At 38.5% G+C, this 26,823-nt stretch overlaps 1 protein-coding gene across 1 annotated transcript in view; it reads left to right on the top strand.

Moving 5' to 3' along the window:
- The first annotated feature begins 3,839 nt into the window (after positions 1-3,839).
- The window catches only part of LOC108680602 (nuclear receptor subfamily 2 group F member 1-A), a 137,095-nt gene continuing 114,111 nt past the window's right edge, over positions 3,840-26,823 (top strand). Inside the window, exons 1-3 of the mRNA XM_047882852.1 lie at positions 3,840-4,644; positions 6,796-6,945; positions 13,223-13,750. Of these exons, the coding sequence (XP_047738808.1) occupies positions 4,368-4,644; positions 6,796-6,945; positions 13,223-13,750 (955 nt within the window). The 5' untranslated portion in view covers positions 3,840-4,367. The remainder of the gene's footprint in view (positions 4,645-6,795; positions 6,946-13,222; positions 13,751-26,823) is intronic.

Raw genomic sequence — 26,823 nt, 5'->3', positions numbered from 1 at the left:
CGAATCAACGATGCGACACAAATTAATACTATTAATTAATGTCATTAATGGAGCTCAGTTCTATCTACCTGTCTGAGAACTCCTGCACTTCACAATTGTTCCTTCCGACTGAGTGCTATCAGATCGAGACAAACATTGCTTCATACCATACCACATTCCTCATTCAGTTTACTATAATAAACATCAACAGTTGACCGCGCCTCATTTGTTGCGGAAATAATTTTTTTATTCGAATGATGTAATAAGTGTAAAAATCTAAATAAGTGTAAAATCTGACTTGCTGCCATGATTTTACACTTATTTTTTTCACTCTTCGTTTACAATTGCGTGAAAGTTCATTTGAAATCACAGTTTCCAAGGATATATATCGTGATTCAATATGCCTAATAACTCTCAGAGTTTGAACAAGTATTTGGTTTGAATTCTTTTGTCATATCCATAACAATGTTATAAAGTCAGTTCAATGAGTTGTCGACGATGTTTATAAACGTGTTATTTATATATACATAGATGCATGTATATAAGAAATTATTATTTGACTAGAAGAGAAAGAAGAGGTTGCATGGAATTTGCGCTTTAAATGTACGATTATCGTCATGGAACAATTTATATACTAGTAATTCTAATAAAAAAATTTATTATGGTATGTCGAATGAAGTCAATTCAAGAAATCATGCGTAAGTTTTTAATTAATATTGCCTCCATATGAAAGTGATGCAGCTGCGAGGATGACTTCATACGCTAAATAGTGACGCAGTCTGCGGGGATGTCTTCATACACTAACTAGTGACGCAGTCTGCGGGGATGACTTCATACACTAAATAGTGACGCAGTCTGCGAGGATGACTTCATACACTAACTAGTGACGCAGTCTGCGAGGATGTCTTCATGCAATAAATAGTGACGCAGTCTGCGAGGATGTCTTCATACACTAACTAGTGACGCAGTCTGCGGGGATGACTTCATACACTAACTAGTGACGCAGTCTGCGGGGATGCCTTCATACACTAAATAGTGACGCAGTCTTGCGAGGATGCCTTCATACACTAAATAGTGACGCAGTCTGCGAGGATGTCTTCATACACAAATAGTGACGCAGTCTGCGAGGATGCCTTCATACACAAATAGTGACGCAGTCTGCGAGGATGCCTTCATCATACGCTAAATAATATAATGACGCAGTCTGCGAGGATGCCTCCATGCACTAAATAGTGACGCAGTCTGCGAGGATGCCTGCGTGCAATAAATTGTGCCGCAGTCTGCGGGGACTGAAGGTTGTGATCTTCAATTGTTGTGTTAGTAAACTTGTTGGTGTCAGTCAACATGATCTGCGTGTAGGCGCAGCTTGAGGGGGGCGATGCATTCAGGGGAGCGCAGATGCTAGGGGTTAAGATGAGGGGAGCTTCAGTCAGCGAGGGGTTAAGGGTGACCAACATTGATCCTGTACCATCCCCCCTATACCAATCCCCTCTGTATAACCCCTGTCGTCCTCACACTACACGTATACCCCCCTTGCAAACATCTCGATTTGAGCACTCAATACTAGATCTATGTTAGATATGTTCTGCACTAGATGTAACTCTGCATATGGGCAAAATGTCTTTAATTTTCTAGTTTTAAAATTAGTTATTGTCTACGTCAAGCTATATCTATGTTCTTATCTGTAACGAAGTCCTAGATTTTAAAAGCCAAACTCCTGCTATATACACTTACCAATTTTTGCCTTCCCACATCAACACACAGAAAAATTGTCCACTTAGGATGCATGTAGGATATATATCCTTAACATTAACCAGTTCACTCGCTTACACCCTCAAACAACCCTCATAAACATGCCTTTTATTTCCGTAATTTCTCTTTAAAAACTGCTATGTTTTATCATGGTTAAGCTGCAATCAATTAGTATTCATACGAGTATATACTTCGTTCGAAAAGAACTCTAGCGTTACCAGGTATGAAAGGTAAATAAGATAAAACCAAAGAATAACTTTTATTCTGTAAATAAATCGTGCGAGGAAAGACTCGGTTTGAAAGAGATTCGTGAAACTCCTCGGAGTAATCCATAGAAAACAGAAACGTTACTTGGAAAATACGTTATTTTTATTAAGTAATTCAGGAAGGAAATGTGCCGTATATGTTTTATTCAGACACACTCTTTAGATGTCTTGGAACAAATTTATAACGAAACACATGATTATCTTTTGCTCATGAAATAAGCAATAATAAATATTGATATTCATTCTAAAGATTTCATGATTGTTTCTTGAATTTTTCGAGCGTGGAAGGTATCCAAGGATTTACGCGTATCCTGACGTGGAGGCTAGCCGGCAGCAAGCAAGTTATTTGGTCGCTTCAGCGGCAGCTAAAAAAACCTGCGAAAAAAGCTTGCCAGTGTCAGAGTGCCAGGAACCTCAGGGAAGACTGTCGGCCACTCACACTTAACACCGAAATTATCGCGCTTACAACAACACCAAAAATGTGCATGATTCTGTGACATACAGGTAGAGATTCTTCAGTCAAAAGATGCTCAATATGGTTGGGTGAATCTCCAATTACTGTCACATTTACGGCTTGTATTGACTTGATCAAATACCTATGTTAGCTTTTGGTTGATGCCGATGAAGGAATTAGGAAGCGCGTGCAAAAATGCGTTGCAGCGAACGACCGGGCCGAGGTCCATTGGTTGAACCTGCTCCGCCTCGTCGCGCTATTGGCCGCGCGCCATCCGACTCACCAACCAGCTGTCATTGCTGGTCAAACCTGATGACCTCACATGACCTGACGCTATCCCACACTGCTAATACCACAACCATAAACACACTAGGGGTATATATACCACTAACAAAACAAGGCATCGTTAAATAAATATGAATATTATAGGCGTAGGACGTCGGCGATGTGGAATGCTAGGTGTGGGTGGGCCGAGCGAGGTGGCGAGAAGGTCGCGCCCCTTGCCCTATGTACGTACCGCCCTCTGCAGTCCTCATGCAGCAAGCAGCTCTTCACTCAGTGTTTCGCAAGCCGTGAACTGCAAAGGGTATTGTCGTGCCGGCCAGCCCAGTCCTGCCGATTCTTGTTTGCTGGTTGTCCAGTCTTGCCTGTGAGGCGAACGACTCTTCCAGTGCCCGCGGTGTCATATCGTATTCAACTTCGCAGTTCATTTTGGTACCTTTCTTATTCGCGCGCGTCTCATGACATTGTAAAGGAGTTACCTGGTGTTGTGATGATACCCACGGTTTTCCAACTGTAACCAAACAATAGTGGTTATTCCACGTCGTACTAGGGCTTTTGTAGTGAATACCTGCTGCTGAAAAAAACTCGTTGCTCAAATTCTTTTATTCAGTAATTTCGGAAAATAACTAAATTACCGGTGGTTCGAGCTTGCAAGAGATATTGCAAAATTACAAATAAGGATATATTATTTTTTCGTCGGTTCAGTGGAGAATTTTGATATATATTAAAAAGTGGGAAAAGTGGGTGATTTTTTCGACGAACTAAGTGAAGTCATAAATTGCAGTGAAGCTACGTGAAAAATTTTAAGTTGTCATCTAGGGTACTACGAAGAATAATATTTGATTAATAATTTGAAAGAATTGCTCCTCAAGTTCTGAAGGAAAAAGAAACTCATTTTCGAAATGGCGGTTAAACTTTTACAATTTATAATAAAGTGAAATCGTCTGAAATTCAGGCCATCATACATAATTGGGTACAATTTTAGTCGAGAAAAAGGACCGGAAAAAATTTTGTGATTCTGAAATTCAAACATAATTGTAGCTAAAACGTAATAAAAAATGTTTCGATAATTTTAAACGGAAAATAAAAAAGCCTTATGTAAAATAATTTCAGTTTATCGGTTCATGGCAAAATAACAATAAATTGTTTCAATATAGCTGGCAAGTAATATTCACGATCGTGTGTGCATCTTCCGTCATCATTGATGTTATTTAACAAAAATGCTAATTGCTCGTCTGTAGGCCTTGATTGTGCATTAAATTATTCGTAAAAATCACGAACAGTAACGAACGCCTCCGAAAATTCGAAACTTTTGAACTTATTCAGAAACTGCCCTTTCAAAAAACAATTATTTTCTTCGACCAACTTGGATTTGCCATACCAACAGTTTCGGTTGATTGTCAATTGCATATTAACGCAAATTAATATTTGCATGACTGAATTTCAATTGTGATAAGTAAAGTTGAAAACCAAAACTCAACAGGAAACAATTACTCCTGAAAGAATAAGTGGTGAATTACTTACACTTGCGCTAATAATCGACAAGTGGTCGCATATTTTTATTATAGTTAGCGGTGCACATCGCCAAAGTGGCTAGCGCGGTGCACGGCGGTGTAACTTCCTACCAGTGCAACATGGCTCTGGTAGTACCCCAACAAGGGGGGACAACGTGGCGGGATCCCCCCGTGACCATGCCCCAAGGACCCACGGGCATGGAAGATGACAAAAGGGATTTAGGAGTGTCACTTACTCCCCAACCAGCAGCTCCACAAACTCCCACTCCCAATTCAACGGCGGGGAGTTCATCCGCTCCCTCCCCGAGCAGCGATGACAAGGCGGCTATCAACATGTCGTGCGTCGTGTGTGGTGATAAGTCATCGGGCAAACATTATGGACAGTTTACGTGTGAAGGTAATTATAGCTGTTAAATTACCATAGTTATTACACGGTATACGAATATTCATCTAAGATTCATCACCCTTATACTTCATATATCGTTCATCAGATCACGTCTGAGGGAATTGTGAGACACCAATTGCCATTCATATATTGGATTTTTTTAGTTAATTAATGCAAAGTAGAAGCCCTCAACTTCGGAACTTTGATACTTAAACTCCGTAGTTAATGCCGTTTTAGTTATTGTCGTCCTAGTTCATGCTGTCGCAGTTGGTATAGTTCGTGCTTTTATAGTGCAGGCTGCTATTTCTCGTATAATTGTTTTTTAAAGATCATATTTCAACAAGAACAATTGAGCCCGAAACTGCACATTGTACATTATACAATAGCACATATCTTATATAGCGCATTCATAATATTCAATTTTTAGCATAACAGAGTGTTAGATGAATATTTTACTATATTAGTCCAAAATTCGCCCGTTAAAACACTCCAGTGTATCAAACACGTTCAGTGCACCAAACACGTTCATGCAGTGCACCAACACGTTCATTGCACCAAACACGTTCATTGCACCAAACACGTTCATTGCATCAAACACGTTCATTGCATCAAACACGTTCATTGCACCAAACACGTTCACAGCACTAAACACGTTCATTGCACCAACACGTTCATTGCACCAAACTAAACACGTTCATTGCACCAAACACGTTCATTGCATCAAACACGTTCAGTGCATCAAACACGTTCATTGCACCAAACACGTTCATTGCACCAAACATATGTATCGTCATATCAATTTTGGATTCAAATGTGAATTTCTGGTTTATATTTGTACTGTTAAAGTATCTAATTCAATGCATTGCTTATAATTAAGACGACCAACAACTCATTAAATTCAACATATTTACCCGGAAGCTCACGATATTTGCAATTGAAAAAAACTTTCGTATTTAAGGTTGCCAGTTATATAAACGAATTAACGATTAATGAACATCTTGCACAATTATACTGGTATAGAATTCAGTGTGAGTAGGCTATCTTTACTAATTTTAAGTGGGGCAAACATATAAAATTTGCTAATATTGTCCGTTCGCTAAAAAGACTATTTGATCTCGCCAGGAGCCGTTGATCTTTACTATCATGATGAAGCAGAGACATGTATTTTTATTCCGCATTTTGAAAATTTATCACCCCACGGATATGTATACCTATCCTCAATTAATTGAATTATACATAAAAAATTGAATCATAACATATTAACATGTTTTTTATTAATTTTTCTCAGTTTATCCCGGGCGGTTCTTGAAGTTATAAGTTAATAATAACATGTTACATCGTGCCTTCATTGTTATCACGATCATCCTTTGTCATTATTGTGCTAGGTTCTGAGGAGCGTTGTTTTTTTCTTTCGATGAACTTTGACTCTTGGTTTTCTATGAAAGAACCAGACGCATAAAAGTCTACGGTTTATGATGTTCGCATTACATTTACCAAATGCAAAGTCCGCAATTTTATTATTTACTGATGAAATTCCACATGGTGAAGTTAGAAATACTCGATAAAGTTGTAAGTCTGACTAAATGACGCCATTAAACCCCCGTTATTCTCAATTTTTTTTCATTGCAATGATTTTATTGTGATTTTTACGTGTTACTCGCAGACCGACACCAGCTTGGTGCAATTAATACTTCATATTATCCGACAACTCCACATACAGGCGTTGTGCATGCATTCATCGAGTGCTGAAATTTTAAGGCCGAAGATCATTATTCCGCACAATTTCTTAGATTGCACAGTTAACCAATGCCAATAATAATTTATCTAGCAATGCTCTGTGGTTTTTACACTTTTGACTGATAAACAATTCACATTTGACTGCAATTCGTAGCATCATAATTAAAAATAAAAAATTAAGATAAGCCAGTATGGGCTCGATCCTCACCAGTCCAAGCCTAACATGATTTCGAATGTTTACACAGTTTTTTACACTGTTTTTTTTTTTTTATTGTTTACACTGTTTTTGCACTGTTATTTATTGCTTACAACGTTTTTCGACAGTTTACACTGTTTTTTCACTGTTTACTCTGTTTTATGACAGTTTACACTGTTTTTGATCGTTTACACTGTTTTTGATTGTTAACACTGTTTTTCTCTGCTCAGGATGCAAGAGTTTCTTCAAGCGGTCAGTGCGACGCAACCTCCAGTATTCCTGCCGCGGCAACAGAAACTGTCCCATCGACCAGCACCACAGAAACCAATGCCAGCATTGCAGACTCAGAAAATGCATTAAAGTTGGCATGAGGAGAGAAGGTGAGCTAGAATATTTCATTTCAGTTGCTCATTTCATTTCATCATGAATGCTTGAAAGTTTTTGCATAGGTTGATAGCAGGGTTAGAAAATTAGGTTTTCAGGTGCCGGAATGATATTAATGGTGACGATTTAAAAAAATCATCTCCAGATCAATCTAAATCGCATGACGAAAATTAAATTTAAATAATAAAATTACAATTCTTGGAGGTCTGAAGACAGGCATTTATTTCATGTACTTGTGTCCGTCGAGATAAGTAATAGCGGTGCTGAGTGATTGTATTTAGAATTTCTGTTATTTATTCTAATCTCATGATTTTACCGGGATTGTAGTTAAAAAGTTGATAAATGTGCAGAATAGTGAAGATTACAATCATTTGTGTTGACTGTCATCACAATAAAATATATTTGTCATTTGACTGATCCAACTGAATCGATAAAAATTGCAAGATTTGTCACGGATTTGAAAGAATTTAATGTCACATCTTATTCAATATTTGAGTCATACACAAAGTGCATGTATTTAATTTCTACATTATTCAAGAACCCGAATCTTCCTCGTTAATTACCTCCGCAAAATGTACAATAGTAGAGTATATATACTCTTAATTTTCTCCGGCAATGACACTTCAATGCATTTGTTTCCTTTTTTTTTTGGTTGATACGCAACGAAAGTAGAATTCAAGTTATGATATCGGCCATGTTCATAGTTGAGACGTCCGAAATTTAAAAATGAGTACGCCTATAACTTGCGCTTCAAGCCATAACTCGTCCTGCATAATTTGTGAGGAGCAAAGATTTCTTTAAAAATGTGGTCGCTGAATCAGTGTCGAGTTGTTTCACAGCTTATTCATCCACATAAAAGACCAATTCACTCGCAAGCATTTTAGGGTTTTTTCCGAATTAAATTCTGAAGGATATCATGGCATCCAGATGCGCAAAAAAATGAATAAATATTACATTTACCATGTCACATCAGAAGTAAAAGCGTCGAGTAAAAGTTTCATTTACATACACTTCAAACTCGTCAACATGCACAATCCTAAACAGCATTGAATGGCTCAATCGGACCTCATTGTCCTTTTGCTAGCCTTTTAAATAATTGCCGAATATGAAACACTTCCGTCACACCTAATCGCTAAATTTCTCACACGCCCACGATTTATTCACGGTAAATCAAAGTGGGAACAGAACGCGGTCTAAATTTCCCACATGCCCCTTCAGTTGCACTTGGTGCTTTTGTGTTTCCGGAGTTCCGCATTGTCCTAACCAAAACAAACTTGCCGATCGAGTGACCGCACTTGCCACAGTTTACGCGTTGTTGTGTCGGAAGATAAGCTGTGTCCATTGTCCAGTGCCATAGTCTTTAGGTCCCATTACCCATTTTCTTCTATTCACAGTTCAGAGCAAAGTTACAAAGGGTGGGAACGTCTATGAAGACTTTATAAAAGGTAGGGCAAAAACGTTACGTGTTCTGCCTGGAGTCTTTCGATTTGGACGATTGACGTCTCTGATGACTTAGAAATCATTTCAGATTGAGGTAAAATTTAAAGCTTGATCAGACATCTCTGCTGACGTGTTCGATTGTATCGCTAATTGTCATCGAAAGGCCAATTGAAGAATCGGAATCATTTCAGTTCAGTGTTACTTTTTAGCTTCTGTAGAATACAGTTTTTTTGCATTGTCAATTGTCATAACATTCATCATAATTGTCTAAACTGTGCTCCGCTGACCTGGTCCTTCATATTCTCGTAGGTCAAGTGTCGTGACTAGGTAAATATTTTAACCCAAACTCTGGATATCCAAATTTTTCAGTCTCTAGAACACGGCTGCGTATTGAAGAATTTGGAATAAGATTTATCAATGCAGAGAATTGTTATGCTTTATTGGAACCCCGGGAGGTTGATAAAGCTTTTGACATTGTTAGGTTATGTTTGGTACAATCAACACTTATTGGTGTTCTTGAAACTGACTGAATCTTCTTGGGAGTCATCATTTTTTTAATACGGGAAGCTAATACGTATTACTACTTATGCACCGATCGAAATGTTGGCCACAGTTTGCGGAATTGTCTCATACCGTGACAATGTCCAATGACCAGCTTCCTCAAATTCTGTTATATATTTTTCCAATAAAGATGTCTTTGAATGTACATTTTCAGCAAAGAAACTATCGTAAACCAGTAATGTTTCTATATGTACGAGAATAACCAGGCGTAGGCGTGTATTGAGTGCTGTGTGGGCGGCATAACGATGTCTTACTATCGCGTCTCTCCCGAGAACTTCGACCCTGCAGTTAGATATACGTACGAGACGAAACTCTGGTTTTGTTCGCGGGGAAAGTGTGATGTCGAGACGCTGAAGTCGTTCGTGTGGGTGCTCACTGGGGTGCTGGAGATGATAAACTCGCGTGAAATGAGTAATTTGTGCTTGTCTTACGCCTTATGTGCTGTCCTTCAGGAATTTGCACTGTCCAGAAGATGAACCTTTGTGAGATTCCAGCCTCAGACAGGGTTGATAAGGTTGCCAGTGTTGTGTAGGCAGGATAAAATTCGAACAACAAGACTTGAGACTAGATTTGTAATTACAATGAATGTTCTGATAGCCTACCAGAATTAGTCCAAAGAATTTGCGTCATGTCAACTATTCCATACAAGTATTTGGTCATTATTGGCCATTGGCCAACCAGTGTAAATAAGACGCGAAACGTGCTCGGTCGGCCTTATAACCATTCTTCATGAATTTGAATGACTCAATTTGCGCATTTCAAATGAATTCGAGAATTGAAAGAATCGCATCATAGCCTCTCTTTAGTTATAACTCTTGGAGAAAGATAAGGGGGTTAATTTTGAATTGGAGGTGTAAGTAAATCATTTGTTATGAATATTTATTATTTACGATGACTAAATCATATAGGACAACCATACCTCTAATTCTCTTATTTATTTCCAAATTATTAGGTTTTTGAATAAATATTTTCAGCATAGAAATGATCGTAAACAAATAAACTGTTTTCTTGTACTCTCATTCTATTTTATCGGTGCTAATTCAAGTAATAAATTAAAAGTATTGGTACTAATTAATTGGGTAAGCTCAAGACATAAATGGAGTGCGACTTCGGTTCTTATTAAGAAGTGTGGGTGCGAATTTCTTTAAGCTTAAATCTCGTTGCTCTGTGTATCGATATTATAATAAAATGGCAACATTATATCCAAAAGCTAAAATAGTTAATTCTACTACTCAGAATTGCAGATTTTGAGACGTTATGTTCACAAACTGTTCTAGGAAGAAGTGCAAACATTTAAACTTTAGCATAATTAAAATTTCTAATGTTTCAATAAATTTGCCCGGTTATTGGTCAACGTAAATTGATACGACATGAGCAACAATGATATTTACAGGAGGTAAGAATCATGTCAATGAACCAATCTGTAGACAAGCTAGCCCGCCGCAATCTATCTCACGTTGACACGTTCACCTTCAATCCTGAACAGTTGGAATTTACCTGCTGACCAGAGTCCGTTCTTTTGTACCTAATGCAGAGCCAGAGGAATGTGTAAGAGTTGTTCTCACACAAACAAACAAGGGCGACTTGTATTCATACCTTCATACACGATATGCGAGCAGACGGTGCCTTTCACACCACATCCTTGCACCCTAATCAAAGAGGCTTAATTTGGCTCCTATTCTGTGGAAGTGGGCATTCGCCATTTAAGCCCAGACGTATGAAGCGTACACATGCAGCTATGCGCTTGGGTCTCGGCGAATAGGTACTCTTGTAGGGCACCATGGACTGTCGTTACGGGGCCAAGTAATCGAAGCTCGGTCATTCCTGAATCGCCTTTATCAGTTCTTTCAAATAAGGTTGTAACTTGGAATGTGTCCTCAAGGCCGTAACGTTCGTGTCCAGTTAGTGGCGCCCGAATTGCATTGTGTCGTCGTGAAGTGGGGCAACCGAACGCGTACCTGTTGCCTTGACGTGACGGTTGGGCGTGAAACCTAACCAACTTCATGGGAAACTGTATCAGTATTTACCCCTAATCAATCTTGCTGTGTCATTGTTCAGCGACAGTCTTCATTTTCTTGATGAAATTACCCGCGACTATGGAGAATAACGTGATTTATTTCCTAAATAATACATGTTCTCTTGTGAATGATCGATATACATGTCGAAGTTTGTGAGGCTGAGACTTTGAAGATGAGCATGCTGTAAAGCTGTGTTCAAATTCAAGGTATAGAGTAGCGTGACAAAGAATTTAGGACGCAAGCTATTGCACTATGTACTGGACAACAATTTGAGAGGAAGAACTAAGCTAGAATATTAGTTTTAACTAAATAAAATAGGTGATCAACCTTCGCGACGCGAGACAATTTTTTCATCACTAACTCATAAAAAATGTGCCCCACTCGAACGAACAATATGCTCTCAACCTTCAGATTTTCCAGGATTCTTTGTTCTGCCATCTTTAATATCGTCCCCTAATTCCACAGAGAACTCCCAATCAATATATCCGAAATATGCCTGGCGATGTTTCGTTGGTGCGCGTCGGTCTGCTTTAAGCTCTAAACTCGCTGACTTGGCAAAATGTCGATACCGCATCAAGCTCCATGCCACGTAACCGCCTCCTCAAACTGCCATGCTCCAGCGTCAATAATTCTTGCCTCTTGCCGCGTAGCAGTGTAACACGCTGCTCAGTTCTAGTGAATCGGTGTACCTAAGCCGCTAAGTGCGAGAGACGAAAATGATAAAATATGCTGAATGTATTTTGTTTTCGAGCATAAGTAAGAGAGTACAAGCATCGACGAGAGTACCAGCGTCAAGAATGAAGGAGAAAGGTTGAGAGGCTATGTTTAACTATCAAATTGAATACTTTCGAAAACCCTTTCGTCGCTACTACGAAATCGTGATTGATTTCCTATAGTCACGTCTTGTGCTACATATATTTTTTTACGTCTGAACATAAATTTAGGCTGCCTATTCTTATTTGAAAATGAGCTTTCATTTCCACCACCCGCGGAGGTCAAGGACTAAACTAGGCGCCCGACCGTACAGATAGGAACGATGATTTTGTCATTTTGATTAGATGTTACCCAAATCATCGAAGTACAGCATAGAACTAACTTTCAAAGAGATTTTCATTCTGATCAATTTAGTTTTAAAGTGATGGCAAAAAGACGCCAACTGTTCCCTTAAGAAGTAGCGTTCGTGTGAGGATCGTTTGGTCGTCTAATCACGTCGGCTAATTAAAAGGCGCGAAAGAGACAACATCCTGTGCTGCTGACGAGCCTGCATGGCATGCAGGTTTCGTTCATGCGTCTATCATGGCGTTCATTCACAGTTTTGACGTGGCTTTTGACGTGTGGCAGGATCAGTCCATAATATTTAAGGAGTAAATCACAACACTGAGCTGGGTTTATTGAGCCTCGGTATGTTGCTATTTTGTTCCTTCGTTGCAGGCCTTGCATGACAGGCTTCGTGACAGCCGAAAACAGTGATGGTTATCCGCAATGCGGAATGAAAAGATGATTGCACAGCTAGGAGCATGACGAAACTAAGTATCTTGATTTTTCGATGATAAACTTATGAATTTACTTGCAAGTTATACCTGCTTGGGACAAAGCGAATGTTTGTCTTATTTTTTTTTAATCGAGATTACTGACAGTTTGCATTACATGCAACAAACTAACAGTTGTGTAATAGTTAATGCAAAAAAGATAAAAATTGAAGTTTTGGTCGTGTATGTACGAAAGCGAATTCTTTGTAACTATAATACTAATGATTTCTAATGTTGAATGACGAATACATACGCGAAGGTGCTTTATAGGCTGGAATTTTTCTATTCTGAACGGCATTAGAATAGTTCCCCAAGCTAGGCACTAACTTAACGGATTAGAATTAAAATTCTAGTGACAATAATTATTGACGTATTTTTCTTTCAGTTGTTGCTCCGCGTTTGCTTCATCGCCTGTTCATCTAAATTATCTTTACTATTAATCATTCCGCTGTTTTATATCCTTCGTCATTTATGTTTGACTCTACGATTACTTTTTTATCTCGTCAAATTATTAGGGCCGCTTGTTATTCATGATTCATCTACACAAGAGCAGAACAAAAATTCATCACGACTTCTTGAACGTTTATCACATGGCGGAAGTTCTAACGAACAAAGATATAACTGATATGTATACACTTACGAGGTGCACCTAACTACTGAAGGTCACATACTATTGTACTAATTTCTCGCACTGACTAACATGAATGTATTTTTTTTTCTTGCAGCTGTACAGCGGGGGCGTGTGCCGCCGACTCAAGCATTAGGAATGCCAGGCCAGTTCATCACAAACGGCGACAGTCTCAACGGTCACTCGTATCTCTCATCTTACATATCAATGTTACTGAGGGCTGAACCTTATCCCGCCGCTCCTTATGGCAACAATTTTAACTCAAACAATATGATGGGGGTCGAACATATCTATGAACTACCGTCAAGGTTGTTATTTTCAGCAGTGGGCTGGGCCAAACATATTCCCTTTTTTCCTGATTTACAAATGACGGATCAAGTTGCGTTGTTAAGACTTGTTTGGTCCGAACTATTCGTATTAAACACTTCGCAGTGTTCAGTGCCGTTACAAGTGGCGCCTTTCCTTGCCGAGGCCGCTTTAAATTCGTCTCCTATGGCAGCAGACCGAGTCGTTGCCTTTATGGACCACGTCAGGATATTTCAAGAACAGGTCGATAAACTAAAGGCTCTACAAGTGGACTCCGCAGAATATGCCTGCTTGAAAGCCATCGTTTTATTTACATCAGGTGAGTACTCTCAGAGTAAGGCATTTTCTTTGTGATTCCGCAGCTTGTTAAGTCTTATTCTTTCCTGGGAAGAATCATTTGATTGGATAAGAGAGTTCTTTACATATTTGCCAAAAACATTATCTCTGTAGATTGCCGAGTGAATAAATTTCTCAGTTTATTTCCTGAATGCTTAAAATGTTGAATATTCGTTGAGTTTTGAATGTTACAATTTCAGAGGGTGGTGAATGCTTCGTTCATAGGTTTATGAAAGTTCAAATCATGTTCATAGACGTTTATTGAAGTAGCAGCCCGTCAACTCATCGCTCAACGGAACTTATTTTCATTAAGTGGAAAATAATAATTATAATTATGAAAATAATCACGAGGGTTCAGCGAGTATTGCAACGAATAATATTTCGTACGCGGTCTCGTCGCTGAAGCAGATCGTGCTCGATTGTGAGCAATTAGAATGTGCGTATAACCTGAATTAGATTGTGTGTAACGTTAAATGTGACGAAAATATTTTTCGTTTCGTCAGGTGTAACGAAAATATTGTTCGTTTCGCTAAGTGTGGCGAAAATATTGTTCATTTCGCTAAGTGTGACGAAAATATTGTTCCTTACCTTAAGTGTGACGAAAATATTGTCCGTTACGTTAAGTGTGACGAAAATATTGTTCGTTACGTTAACTGTGACGAAAATATTGTCCGATAAGTTAAGTGTGACGAAAATATTGTCCGTTACGTTAAGTTTTCTTGAATAATATTGGTCCGCGGTAGAGTACAAATTCCTATAAAGTTCGCATGTGATTGCCCAATACGCCAGCGCTGGCCATAAGTTGCTACCTCTACAAACAGTACGGCTGATTCATACGAGTGCTTGCGTGTAGTGTGAATAAATTACTCGTAAATTATTAGCTTTGCTAGCCACCATATATCCTTCAGCGTGAACAAGCCTGAGTAGTGCTGCCGCATATTAGCTGAGTCCTAATGCTTGAGGACAGAGTTACGTTTACAATACTTTTCTTCATTATTTTTTTTATTATAAATATAAATATATAAAATAAATAAAATATGAAATAAAATAATATATATATATATTATATTTATATATATAATTTATATTTATATATATATATAATATAAATAATAAAATAAAATAAAATAATAAAATATATAAATTATAGGAGTTTTATAAATGAATTTTGACATCAGATCTCGGTGATGTGTTTTATAGATATGCAAATAAAGCAAATATTACTGCTTTTGATACTCGTTTCCCGAACACTCCCAGAATTGTTGCTTAAATGAACCATGGACAAGTGGAAACTTGCGAAAGAACATCTAAGATCGTACGAGTATTGATTGCACCAATCGTTGATAACGGTTCATACTGTATGTCATTAGTTTGCATAGTCGGGAAAATTAATACCAAGGGGAGATTGAAATTCGTTTAAGGTCACGGAAAGGTTAAAATGCAAGTAAAAATTAAATTAATCAGGTTGTAATAGAGATAAGTACTGTGGTATGTTGCAAAAATTATGTTCGACAACCCAAACTTCGATATCGTGGAAATACCACTACCTCAATATTTTTGGTGCTGTGTTTAAAAAAGAATTTATCTAGGCGCCGTTTATCATTCGAATCTCTTATCATACGTGCAGATAGGATGCCTTTAAAGCTTAATCTTTTATTAGTCGAGACTGCCAGCCAACCTATACCTGCCTGCAGCCGCCATCAATCTGGATTTAAGGATTTGGACCGCACACTTGACCACGCACTGAAGGCACGTGTCGCTCATTGAAAATTACTGCGGACGCTCCCTTCAGACCTCGACTAATTCCTGATGCCGAAGACTTGCTCAGAGCTGCCCTGCATAGTGGCCCTACTATTGGGACGACGACTATGACTAATGGGAGCATAACGAGTCTCAGACTTCAGAGAACCTAATTAAGAATTGTTAGTATTATGTATTCAGGCCTCTAGTCTTTCAAAGGTCAGCCACCAATGAATACGACTATGATTTTTAATAAGGAACTATCAACGATAGTTCAGAAGACAACAAGTTGAACATGCGATGAATTTATCTTTTTTCGAAAGCTAATTCTACGGCTTCCTTTTTAGCGAGCTCTCAGAGGCTACGGTTATTTCTGTGCTGATGTTGTAAGCGCAATTTAAGAACTGCTAGGTACGACGAGGCATGGGGGTGCTGAAGAGCTACTATGTAAAACTTTTAGCTCGGTGTGTGTGTGTGTTCCAATAATAAATTCCGTGTACTTGGTAGTTAATTTTGTGGACACTATACTACTGCCGCATGCAATTAAATGCTAAGCGTTCTTCAGACCTCGGCCACTTAGCCAGGCTCTGGCAAATGCGTTGTCGCTTTGGAAACGATTCAATAATACGCACGCTTACGTTGCGCTCTCGATACGCATCAGAAGCCACAGCACCTGAGTTGCGACGATCACATCGAGCGTCTGTGTAGTTTTCCCCCCTGCATTCACTTGTATTAAAAGTGCATATTTTGATGCGTGTTCTACTAATTGGGGAGGAATATCATGGTATTAGTAATGAACCAAGACTTTGAAAACCTCTAATGGATTTCTGTCAAAATTATTGATTGCCATCGAGCAACAGGAATGCCGGGAATGTTTCATTCTCACATGAAAGAATATGACAGCTCGGTAATATCGATATAAAATTTAAACTTTAATTAGTATTCCCTGCCGGAATCAGATTTATTCGGGATTTAGATGGAAATATACTTTGGCTAATATCATTTGAGTTGTTGCTGATGTTCACAAGACAGCATGGCGTCGTCGACGAGGTGTCTCGTATCTCAGTCTCGGGCAGTACCTCTAGGCCTCAGGGGTTTCTTCACTTTCTTGTGATATAGTGTCTTTATGCCCGATCTGTGATGTGTGTGTGTGTGTGTGTGTGTTTCTGTATGCGTGGTCTGTGTGTGCATGAATGAGGTAAGTACGATAGCACAATCACTGTGTATGTATACATGAGGTTCCGAAGTTTCAATATTCTCGTGCCATGCCAATATGGAGAACTGTGGGCAACTTAATTATTGCACGCCATCCTCGCTCTATAATCAATACTCTTACTGTACATTGGTTTTATTTCCGTTCACGAAACACTTTCACGTAAGTCTTAAATAACTAATATACTCTAAAATGCCTCTTTAAGTAAGATGGAAGAGGACTGGGGAGCTGAGCATTTTAATTTTATTAATTTTATGCTGGAAAGTGCGTAGTTTCTTGCAAAATTGTTTTTAAATTATTCGAAAAAAGAGAGAAACTGTGAAAACTGTTGAATGAACTGGAATAATATATGAATATGAATAACTTTGAATATATGCTTAAGAATAAGAAAACGTGATAAATATTTTTAAAATTCGACGTGTTCCTGAAATCACAGTGTGTAAAATGACGTCAGGTCTGTCTACCGCAATTTTGGATCAATACTTATAAAATTATTTCGAAATTATTTAAATTTCGCCAGCATATTTTATTATATGTGCAGTATTGTATGAAGCCCAAATCGCCCTCAATTCTTGGTGAGAGTCAACGTGACCTATTGTCGTGAACTGCTCGTGGCACAGACAGTACCCGACTAGTGAGATAAATAGACACACATTATTCTCTAAGTACAAGTCATTTGCGGTTATCGTAATCTGTGAGAGCGAAGTGTCATCTATTGGGGAATTTAGTGTTGCCTTTACATGACCTATGAGACAGTACGTATTCTAAGAAAGGAGTCTTGTCCAATTTATATGGTAAAGCACTCATATTCGTCACCTGTTGACCTATGCAGGCTAAAAGCTTGTGTTGTCTGATCGAACGCAGGGTAGGAGTGAGCGCTGCTGAAAGTTAATGAAGCCTATACACAGGCACGTGTATATTTACATGTTCAAGAAAGCAGAACTTGTACGATAAGTGTTGCTGTGTCGAATGGTGGATAAATCCAGGTTACATAGCAAAAAATAAGTGAAATCTTGTGTTCATGAGTGACCATTAATTTCGTCACTGAATTTGTTTAAATGTAGTTGTGGCGATAATAAACGCGTGCGAATTAAAGAACAAGCAAACAAATATTTATTTTTATGATAATTGGATAAAATGAATTGTTCTTTATTTATTAACAGTTTTTACAAAGTAGACATAATTGCTATGTAAACGAGCTAGTTGGGAACGATAAGCCCGAGTTCCTCCATACAAATGTATCCATCCGTGTAGGCGGTAGAGGCGCCTAACACTTTTGGTTTAAATTTAAATTCTCGGGGCGCGTCACGCAATTTACGTTTATTCGCTCCTAGCGCCAGGGCAAAAGTCTCCCGTCTGTATAGTTCTGGATATCTGATCCTAAATTATTGGTAGAGACTTTAAAGGTTTTTTCTGAACGTTTTGCATTTCCTCTAGTGCGCCGGCCTTGATTGGATTTTTTTACTTGCCTCACGCTGAGTATAAAGATCGACTTTGCGTGTTGAAAAACCCATAAGGATGTTCTTGGCTAGGACTTTGTATTGCATGGCGTAAGCGTTTGCATGTGCAGCCTATATTATATAGGTCCTTTTAAAAGAATGTATAAGTAGGCTTGGTGTGACACCTGACCTTTCAAGACAAGCTGCCTTGTTCGACCTATATAACCATTCTCTCTGTGCAAATAAACAGCGAAAGGCAAGATAGAAAGAGATAGGCGTTTCTCGTTGCTTATCAATTGCAAGGGAAATTTTCGGGAGACTTTAATTGTGCAGCAAACATAATGTAATAAGTTATATCTGAGGTTTATATACGCCGTGTCAAAACTGACCACGATCATCTCCGTATTGGTGCAACGGAAAATTCAAGGGTGGTTCGCCATGCTGCTTTTGTCGCACGAGTCTGGCAATAATATCCACGACAGTGATTAGTAGCCAACCACCAGGCACGTACAAAAAAAACTCATAGGGGCGATGTTTATGTATAATGTGGACGCTCATATCGCTGAGAATTATTTGCATGGGGTGAGCGTGTGACCTATACCATTGGACTTGTCCCATTGTCAGGACCGAGGTCACTAGATGAAAAAGCAAGAGTTATTATCGTATTAAAGAGGTTGGAATCAACACGTGTACTGAAAGGATGCTATCTTTAGCTAATCTTAACTTCTCTGAATAGGGGCTGTTCACTACACGCAATTTTGCGCAAGACGAGATTAAATAAGGCTTTTCTTGTGAAGAAATAAAGAGATTGACGGACTCTGGCATTTACGCTTTAAACTCAATATAAAAGGTGACTGATTTTAGTGCATAAATTCTGAATAAACTGCCGCGCTGCTGATGGAAAGTGGCAAAAACTGGCGCTTGAACTTCAAAATTATTATGTTAATTTTAAATATGGCTTGCATTAACGAGAGTGTGAGGCTACAATAATATGCTCTCTAAATCAGCTTGCTGAGAGATGATGATGTAGAGGGCTAAGTTAATGAAACTTGATGAAGGAATGCCTAAGCCCGCACCTTCATATAATTTATTTGACTTGTATCTCTAGCTACGCGCAGTTTGAACTTGATATAATTATTTTTTAAGATATAAGGCAATGAACGGTCCGTCATACAGCATACGATGCTTGGTCAAGCAGGGATGACGGTATATCGTGTCAAACACTCAAGGTTTAGGATGAAGCGCTGAAAACAATGTTAGTCGTTCTAGTCATTTGCCAAGTCAAGGCTTAATGACTCTAGAATTAAAGTATAGACGACTATGATATCTAGTCTTTCAAAATTCAGTATACGTACCAATATCTTGTCGTTATTATCTATGTGAATTTTTCGCTGTTTATAAATTTTTTGTAGTTTTTGTCGGGCCAAATTGGCAATCTTTGAATATCTGAATATGATAAGAATATTAATTTACATTGATTTCGTTTGCTCAATTAATATCAAATCGGTATTTGTTTGCATTTGTTTTCTAATCCCTGTAGGCAATACAAAGAAAGGCAGATCCGATGTTTACCTATTGTCTGCTTTTTGAATTAACAGTTGATAGAAATTTTTATTTGTGGGAAAGAGGTTTCTGCCTTCGGTATTATTGATAATAGTGTAATTATAAATAATTTAAACTTAATTTGTTGCTCTAATTTTGGTAATTTTTTTAATCACTTCGTTTTTTAGTTCGAAGGCCCGGTCATCAAATATTTCAATCAATCTTGCATGCATTTAATTTTATGTCAAGAAAAGTATCACTGGACCAACCGTGAATTGCTTCCCCAAACGGACTTTCTCATTTTACATTCTTTTATCATATGTTAGTTTAAACATGGCATTCACGCTTCACTATTAAACCTGGCATTTCAAGGTTAGAAATAGTGAACCACCCATGAGAATCAGGGTTCATCACTTACCATCATTAAATCGAAGGAAGGCCGGCGTTTGGGTGGCCGCCTTTCCCACAACCAAAGCTCGCCACTCACGTCTCACGCTCATGAGACCTGAAGGAACCGGATATGTTTTCATGCATATTTTATTCCAATTAAACTGCGGTATAACACTCTTAGAATTTTCCGAGGTGCATATTACTTCTAAATTGATTTTTCGCAGTTTTGTACATAAATTCGGTAATTTTTTCCGAAAATTGCCGACTTTAAAGTTTTCATCAAGGTTATCACCCAAGTTTTACTTTTATGCTCGCAAATTTAGGACATTTTCAAATTATTAGATTAGTTCTTTTTTCAAATCAGTATATGTCGGTTTCTAAAGATACAGGACGTAAAGTTGATGCAGAGTTGTGTTAGCTGAAGATTTATTTTTATTCTTGAAATTAATTGGATCTACAGTTCTTGGGATCCATAAGCCGTTGGGTCAATAATTTACTGGGAGATATCATTTCCTTGAAAACATAATTATTTACAGGTATTATTGCTCTGGATGTAAAATTATATGAATAGATAATTCCCTTGGAGATGTAATTATTTTCATGTATAATTTATTGCTTCTATAAATCATCGAATCAATAATTCCTTGGATTTTTAATCCCTTGAATCAAACATTTCTTGGATCTATAATTCCCAGGATAAATATGTATACCCCTTTGAATCGTAAATCCATTGAATCTTATATCTATTGGATCTAAAGCTTCTTGCAGCTTTAGTCTAACCAAAAATTATTTTGAATTTCTTTGCGTCGAGACATGATTTTTTTAGCGATGCCTGCGCACGAAGTTTCTTGTGCGTCTGTGACGAATTTCGTCGTTAGCTTTGATAAAATAAAGGCTTGTGTTCAGAGCTTCCTCATACTTGGGCGATGCGTGATCAACGGATCGTCGAGAATCATGTCCGGCTTATCGGTGGCCATTCAAGTCGGTACCATCAGCAGGGTAAGCCACCAGATATTTTTTAATTCCCGCCGAAAAAATCTATAGTTTGATAGTTGAATACTGAATGGCAGACTGTTGGCCATCGACAGTCATCTTGCTCTTCAATCAGTTAGACGTGACCACCGAGTCCTGAGTCAACCAGTGTCGTAATGTTAAAAGGGAATATTCACCAAGAAAAGTGGTACATGATTGCCGGACTGAAGCGTATAATTTGTTCAGTGATGTGTGGAGTCATGAAAATGATCTAATGTCATTCCCAAAATCCTACATTGGGGAGTTGAAACTCACCAACGAAAAATCTTGAAGTAACAGTTAATTTATAGCCACAATGTTTTAGAAAGAGATATATTTTCTTTAATTTTATCTTATTTGAATCGTTTTGCACTCTTTGACCTCCTTATTTATGTATATTTGTTGTTCACTTTGCTCACTTTGCGTCAACTTGACATCACATGACTATGATCACGATAACTGTCCTAACCAACGATATGGCAATGCTATCATTCTCACTATCTCTGTATGTGCAACATTGTACGAAATACTATACAGAATGTAGATTTCCATGACCCGGAGGAATTTTCAACTTTCTTGTTCGAATCTTTGTGATCTACTTCCGCTATTGGTTTCTTCTCAGGGGCTAGAATGCCGAAACAACGGCTTCAAGTCATCGTAAAATTGCGTTGCGTGAGCGAAACTCAAGACCAGGAGGGTCATGCATAAAGCGATCGCTTCCCTGAAGTCGTCTCCTGCGCTTGCTCTATAATGCATCTTAAATAACGATCGCCCGCTCCGAGGCTTGAGTCATGGCAGCGCGGTGCTCCATGTTTGCGTGCATCTTTGAAGAACATTGATGTTGGCGGCCGCTTGTGGTATGTATCCTCTGGAAGATAGCCCAGTGATGCACTGCTTCCTAAATTGCCGTTTCGTTAGGGTCACCAGGAAAATTGCTTTCGTGCAGTGAAAGTTGTGGCTCAGACACAGAGCTATTGCAAACTTCTATTGTTTAAACGTTTCGATAGTTCTTTGATTCAAGTTATCTTCGTGTATGCTTGTTTGTCAACAATATTAAGAAGATCTTTAATCTTTTAGTCATGACACACTCTTGCAATAAGTTGTAGAAAAAATTCCTGAATTTGATTAGTACCTATGATATCGGATTGATGTTAATCCTGAAAATGATGCATAGTTTGTACGATCGAAAGAATGTCGACTCATAACGTAGGTAAATTTGATGCAGCTGTTGATTAACTGGTAAAGCCTTTCAGTAATGATTGGTGGCAAGTCAACGGCTGTTGATGCGTTGCAATTTATGTCCCATTGTTCATTTTAGTCCCAATCAAATAACTCAATGGTTCGAGTGCTGCCCATTGCTGGAGACACTTTCTCAATCTTTGAAATTCTGAACGCAAAACGTGTTAATAACTAGAAACGTGTCGTTCATCTAGACCTACTAACTTGATAGGAATAAGCGTGTATAACATCATTATGCCCTTGTGGCTTTTCAACGCACCCGAGTATTGCATTTTTTGCGATTTTAAACCACAAGGCCTCTGCAGGTATGGATGCGCTCAAAACGACAGCCGTTTTTCTGCAACTGTTTGCAAAGTAGGGTTCCTAAACCGGTGCTCCATTTTTTGTCGAAACTATTTCACTTGAGCTCTGTGTGATTCATAGTATTGAAGTCATACATGTCATCATCAATTGTTTGTGTTTTCATTCACTTTAGCACTTATGTTTATGATGCGTCATTCAATAGTGTTACTTAACAACATATTTTCGTTAAATATCGTTACAAAATTGACAACATAGCACATGTGAGAGCATCCTGCCTGCTGTGCCCTTTCATAACGTGAGTAGTCTTCTCAAGAAAGGTCTTTGTTACGCTATCACTACCGATGAGTCTTAATTTTGGGTGATGTTATTCAGGAATAATAATTGTCATATAAAAATGCTGCATCTAGATAAAATATCCATAAACGTTTGCATATGACAAATAAGAAATCATATGTATCAAATTTTTATACTGCTCAAATTTCTCTGCTATTTAATAGAATTTGACCACAAAAAATCTTTCTATCAAAATACTCCACAAATCTTAACAGCGCTTCTCCATCAAGCTTACATGGACGAAAGGAAAAGGTTCAGTGGGCATCATAGATCACCACCTCGTCAAATCATACGAGTGGCGTGGTGGTGGGCCTAGTTAGGTACGCGCTCAGATAGCGACGCGCGATAGCCTTTTGCAGCGCGGAGTAATCTGCGCGGGAAAACAGATCACTCGCCAACTGGTGGCGAAGCAGGCATGGGTGCCTCGAGCTCCTACCTAATCATACTCGTTATGTTGCTGATGGACAGCCACCATCAGCACTCAGATGAATGACACTACAATTTGGGGCTAAATGCAGCTAACTATGACATGATGGCCGTCACACTATATCAACATCTATACAGCGATCGGATAAGTGGTCGTGGGTTTCATTGAAATGCTATTGAATGACGGCCGTTGTAATGCAATTACATGCAGTATGATTGCATAACAACGGAATGCAATATGATTGATTGATTACTTGCAATATGATTGCATTACATTGTTATTTTAAAATTCATTTATCAGCCGCGAAGTTTTGTACGAAAATATGCGATGAAAGGACTCGGTAAAATGCGCCACCGAAAGAAAGAGGAACTGTTAATAACCATCTTGATTCATTTGATACTCGAGCATGAGGTTATTCATTTTGTCTGCTATTCTGTTTACATTTTGGTTTAATATAAACAGAGCAATTCACATCTATGGAAAATGGCTGAAGAGCTTTGGCTATTTAACGTGCCAGGAGTTTTTTTGCTGTTGAGGAACTGCAATCATTCCCTTCACTATAGCCTCTTTGATGGTCCATTGTTTCCAAAGAACCTGAGGTTTCTCTTTTTACTGCATATCGTCGGCAAGTATAAAAGGCCTGGCAATAAGATCGTTGCATGCGTGTTTATGAGCTCACTCTACGAACGAGGTTCTTCAGTGGTTTTATCTATTCAGATTCGCACGTGAAGAGTCCAAAAGCAAGTTTTTTTGAGCAAATCGATAAAAAAAACTGTTCGCCCGCCTAATTTATTAACAACCAGCCAAACACGATTGCATATGAATTATTTATGCTAAACTCACCTGTGTCTGCGTAGTCCTTGTATTTTCTTTCCTAATGAGGGTAAAACGATGTTAACAAAATGGCGCGTTGTAAACCTATCCCCAATAGTTCTAGGTCAAACGCGCTACAATATTTCAATTAAAACAGAACAGATAACATCTTTCGACTCAGCCTCTTTCACTTAAGCTTCTCTCACACATCATCTTTGCGATTCAGAGGCGAAGCCACTCGCACTTCAAAGGTCAACTGAGAAAAGATTGACTTCAAAAAGGTCAAATCGGATCCTCCGATGACCTTTTCCCTCGTGTACCTTTTGTTACTTTTAATCTAAGTTGCATTGTGAACGCCACCAACGTAAAGGTTCGCGTTTTACGCCATTGATTCTTCTCTTTATATATCGGTATCAGTTTTGAGAGGAAATATCGCTGATTGTGCGAGGCTGACCACTAACGACTGATCTGCGGTTTGTGTGGGTGATCCATTGAGCCAAATGAGAGACGAGCGCTTGAATTTTGTGGTCAATTCTCCTCTATCAACGAAATCTTTATACCAGTCCTCAGGCTACAAAATCGGTTGTTTCCTACGTGTTCTTGGCTTGTTGCGTTTGGTATGTTTGAAGGTTACAGTTTTTTCAGGCCATTGAGACGTTTTTTTAATTTGTATTGCATGGTTTTCGTAATTTTTGTACCATGACTCAGTGGCTGAAATCCGAGCTTCAGTTAGAGTTGATCAACGACCTAAGTGAACTTCATAACCTCTGACGTCACTGCCAGTGAACACTTATCTGCAGTTTCTTTAGTTATTCAAAAATAATTTGTTTGTTTCTGTAGTAAAACGCATGATTTCACGCGAAATTTCTTAACATTATATCGAAAGTTTCCAGGTCCCTGAAGAAAATATTTACGGTGCCGGGAAGATTCATGTTCTCATGAAAGATTATTGATTGAGGTCGTAGAGTTAAGGAGTATTGTTTATGGTGTCAGTTTTTGGAAGCAGTTTTTATTTTATAACTAGAACAAGAATTAAAAAAAAGAATAGTTTGCTTTGCATTGAATTATTGCTTCAACGTTTCCACCCTAAAAAAATCGAGACCAAGGCGGGAATTGGACGCTCAGATTAAAGTATTCATTGGTTCAATACATAGGTATTTTATTTGGAGTGTAAATTTGTGATTATTATTTACATGTCAGCTCGTATGCGCAATTACTCAGCTTTTGGTCAGCATTCTAAGATACATTACGATCATCCCACGTAAAAAAAATTGCCTATCTCGCACGAAATGATCAAACACAAATGTTCCCCACTTCACGTGATTGCGATTATGATGCCCAAACTATTTATTGAAGTGAAGCTGTCGGATATTGTCTTCTTCACAAACATTACTTACAGATAATCTTAACGGAATATTTTTCATCCTTGAGGGATAAGTGAGTAGACTTCAGACCTCCATCCTCGAATTTAACGAATTCAGCTGACCCGAACCACAATGATTATCAGATTATAGTTCCATGTAATCTGTCCGGGAATTTCAGTGGACCCTACGGTCTTAGAGTGTCAGGATTCTGAACAGGAACATACTTCGTTAAATTGGGAGCCTTCAAGTTTGCTTTTTAAAAATGATGCTAACAATATCAATGGCTTAACATACATTCAGTCGACCAATGCGGGGATAGAGATCGTATTGAATAATGATCATTATATTGAATATGTTGTCGATATGTCTAATCATCAGTAGGGTAATAATGATATTAATTATCCAATTTAAGACTTGACATATTCACCTGATATTTTGACTGCTTTCTTCTTCCATAATTATTTCTTCATCAAGCAAAGAAGCTCCAAAGATTTTCTCGAAGCCCTTACTTGCTGGTCATTAATGTAATGATGCAGGCATTGCCAATTCTGTAAATCGCGCTGAACATCAATTGCTGGGGAAATGACCAATAAGTATTTTACGTTGGTAGACGCCCCGGCGTGGGACGTGAAATGTTCACTGAGAGTCTGGGGCTCAGGGTCTGTTCAGTCAACCAAAACAGGAACTAAAGAAAATCGTGATTAAACAGCCAATAATAGTTTCCTAACTGAAGCTTTGACACGACAATTGCCAGCTTTGTGCCACTGCACTCCAGAGATCTTATGGTAGATTCGAGTTGACACTCAACTTTTTGTTTCGATTTCTTCATGAACTTCCGTTTACAGTGCACCTTTTTTCCTTTTGGAATTGCCACACGTGTTTCGTGAATATACAGTAGATATTTTATTGTTTTTCTAAGTATCGTGGCTAGGATAATGACGAAAAAATATTTTACTGAACGATGTTATTGATTTCTTGCATTTAATTCGACCTATCATTGAGCTTTGAGCTTGTTATTAACTGTTTCGATATTATTTATTGTTTCGATAAGTCCAACCAATCCCTGTTGGTGGCGGCGGTGGAGCGCGTGTAGTCTGGGCAATCCTTGTGGCTGGTGGCGGTTGAGCGCGTGTAGTCTACGCAATCCTTGTAGCTGGCGGCGGTTGACCGCGTGTAGTCTGGGCAATCCTTGTGGCTGGTGGCAGTTGAGCGCGTGTAGTCTGCGCAATCCTTGTGGCTGGT

This window comes from Hyalella azteca, unplaced genomic scaffold, assembly GCF_000764305.2.
Source record: "Hyalella azteca isolate HAZT.00-mixed unplaced genomic scaffold, Hazt_2.0.2 contig11464, whole genome shotgun sequence".
NCBI classification, from domain to species: domain Eukaryota; kingdom Metazoa; phylum Arthropoda; class Malacostraca; order Amphipoda; family Hyalellidae; genus Hyalella; species Hyalella azteca.
The sequence above is the reverse complement of the archived record's forward strand: the minus strand, read 5'-3'. Positions and strand labels throughout refer to the sequence as shown.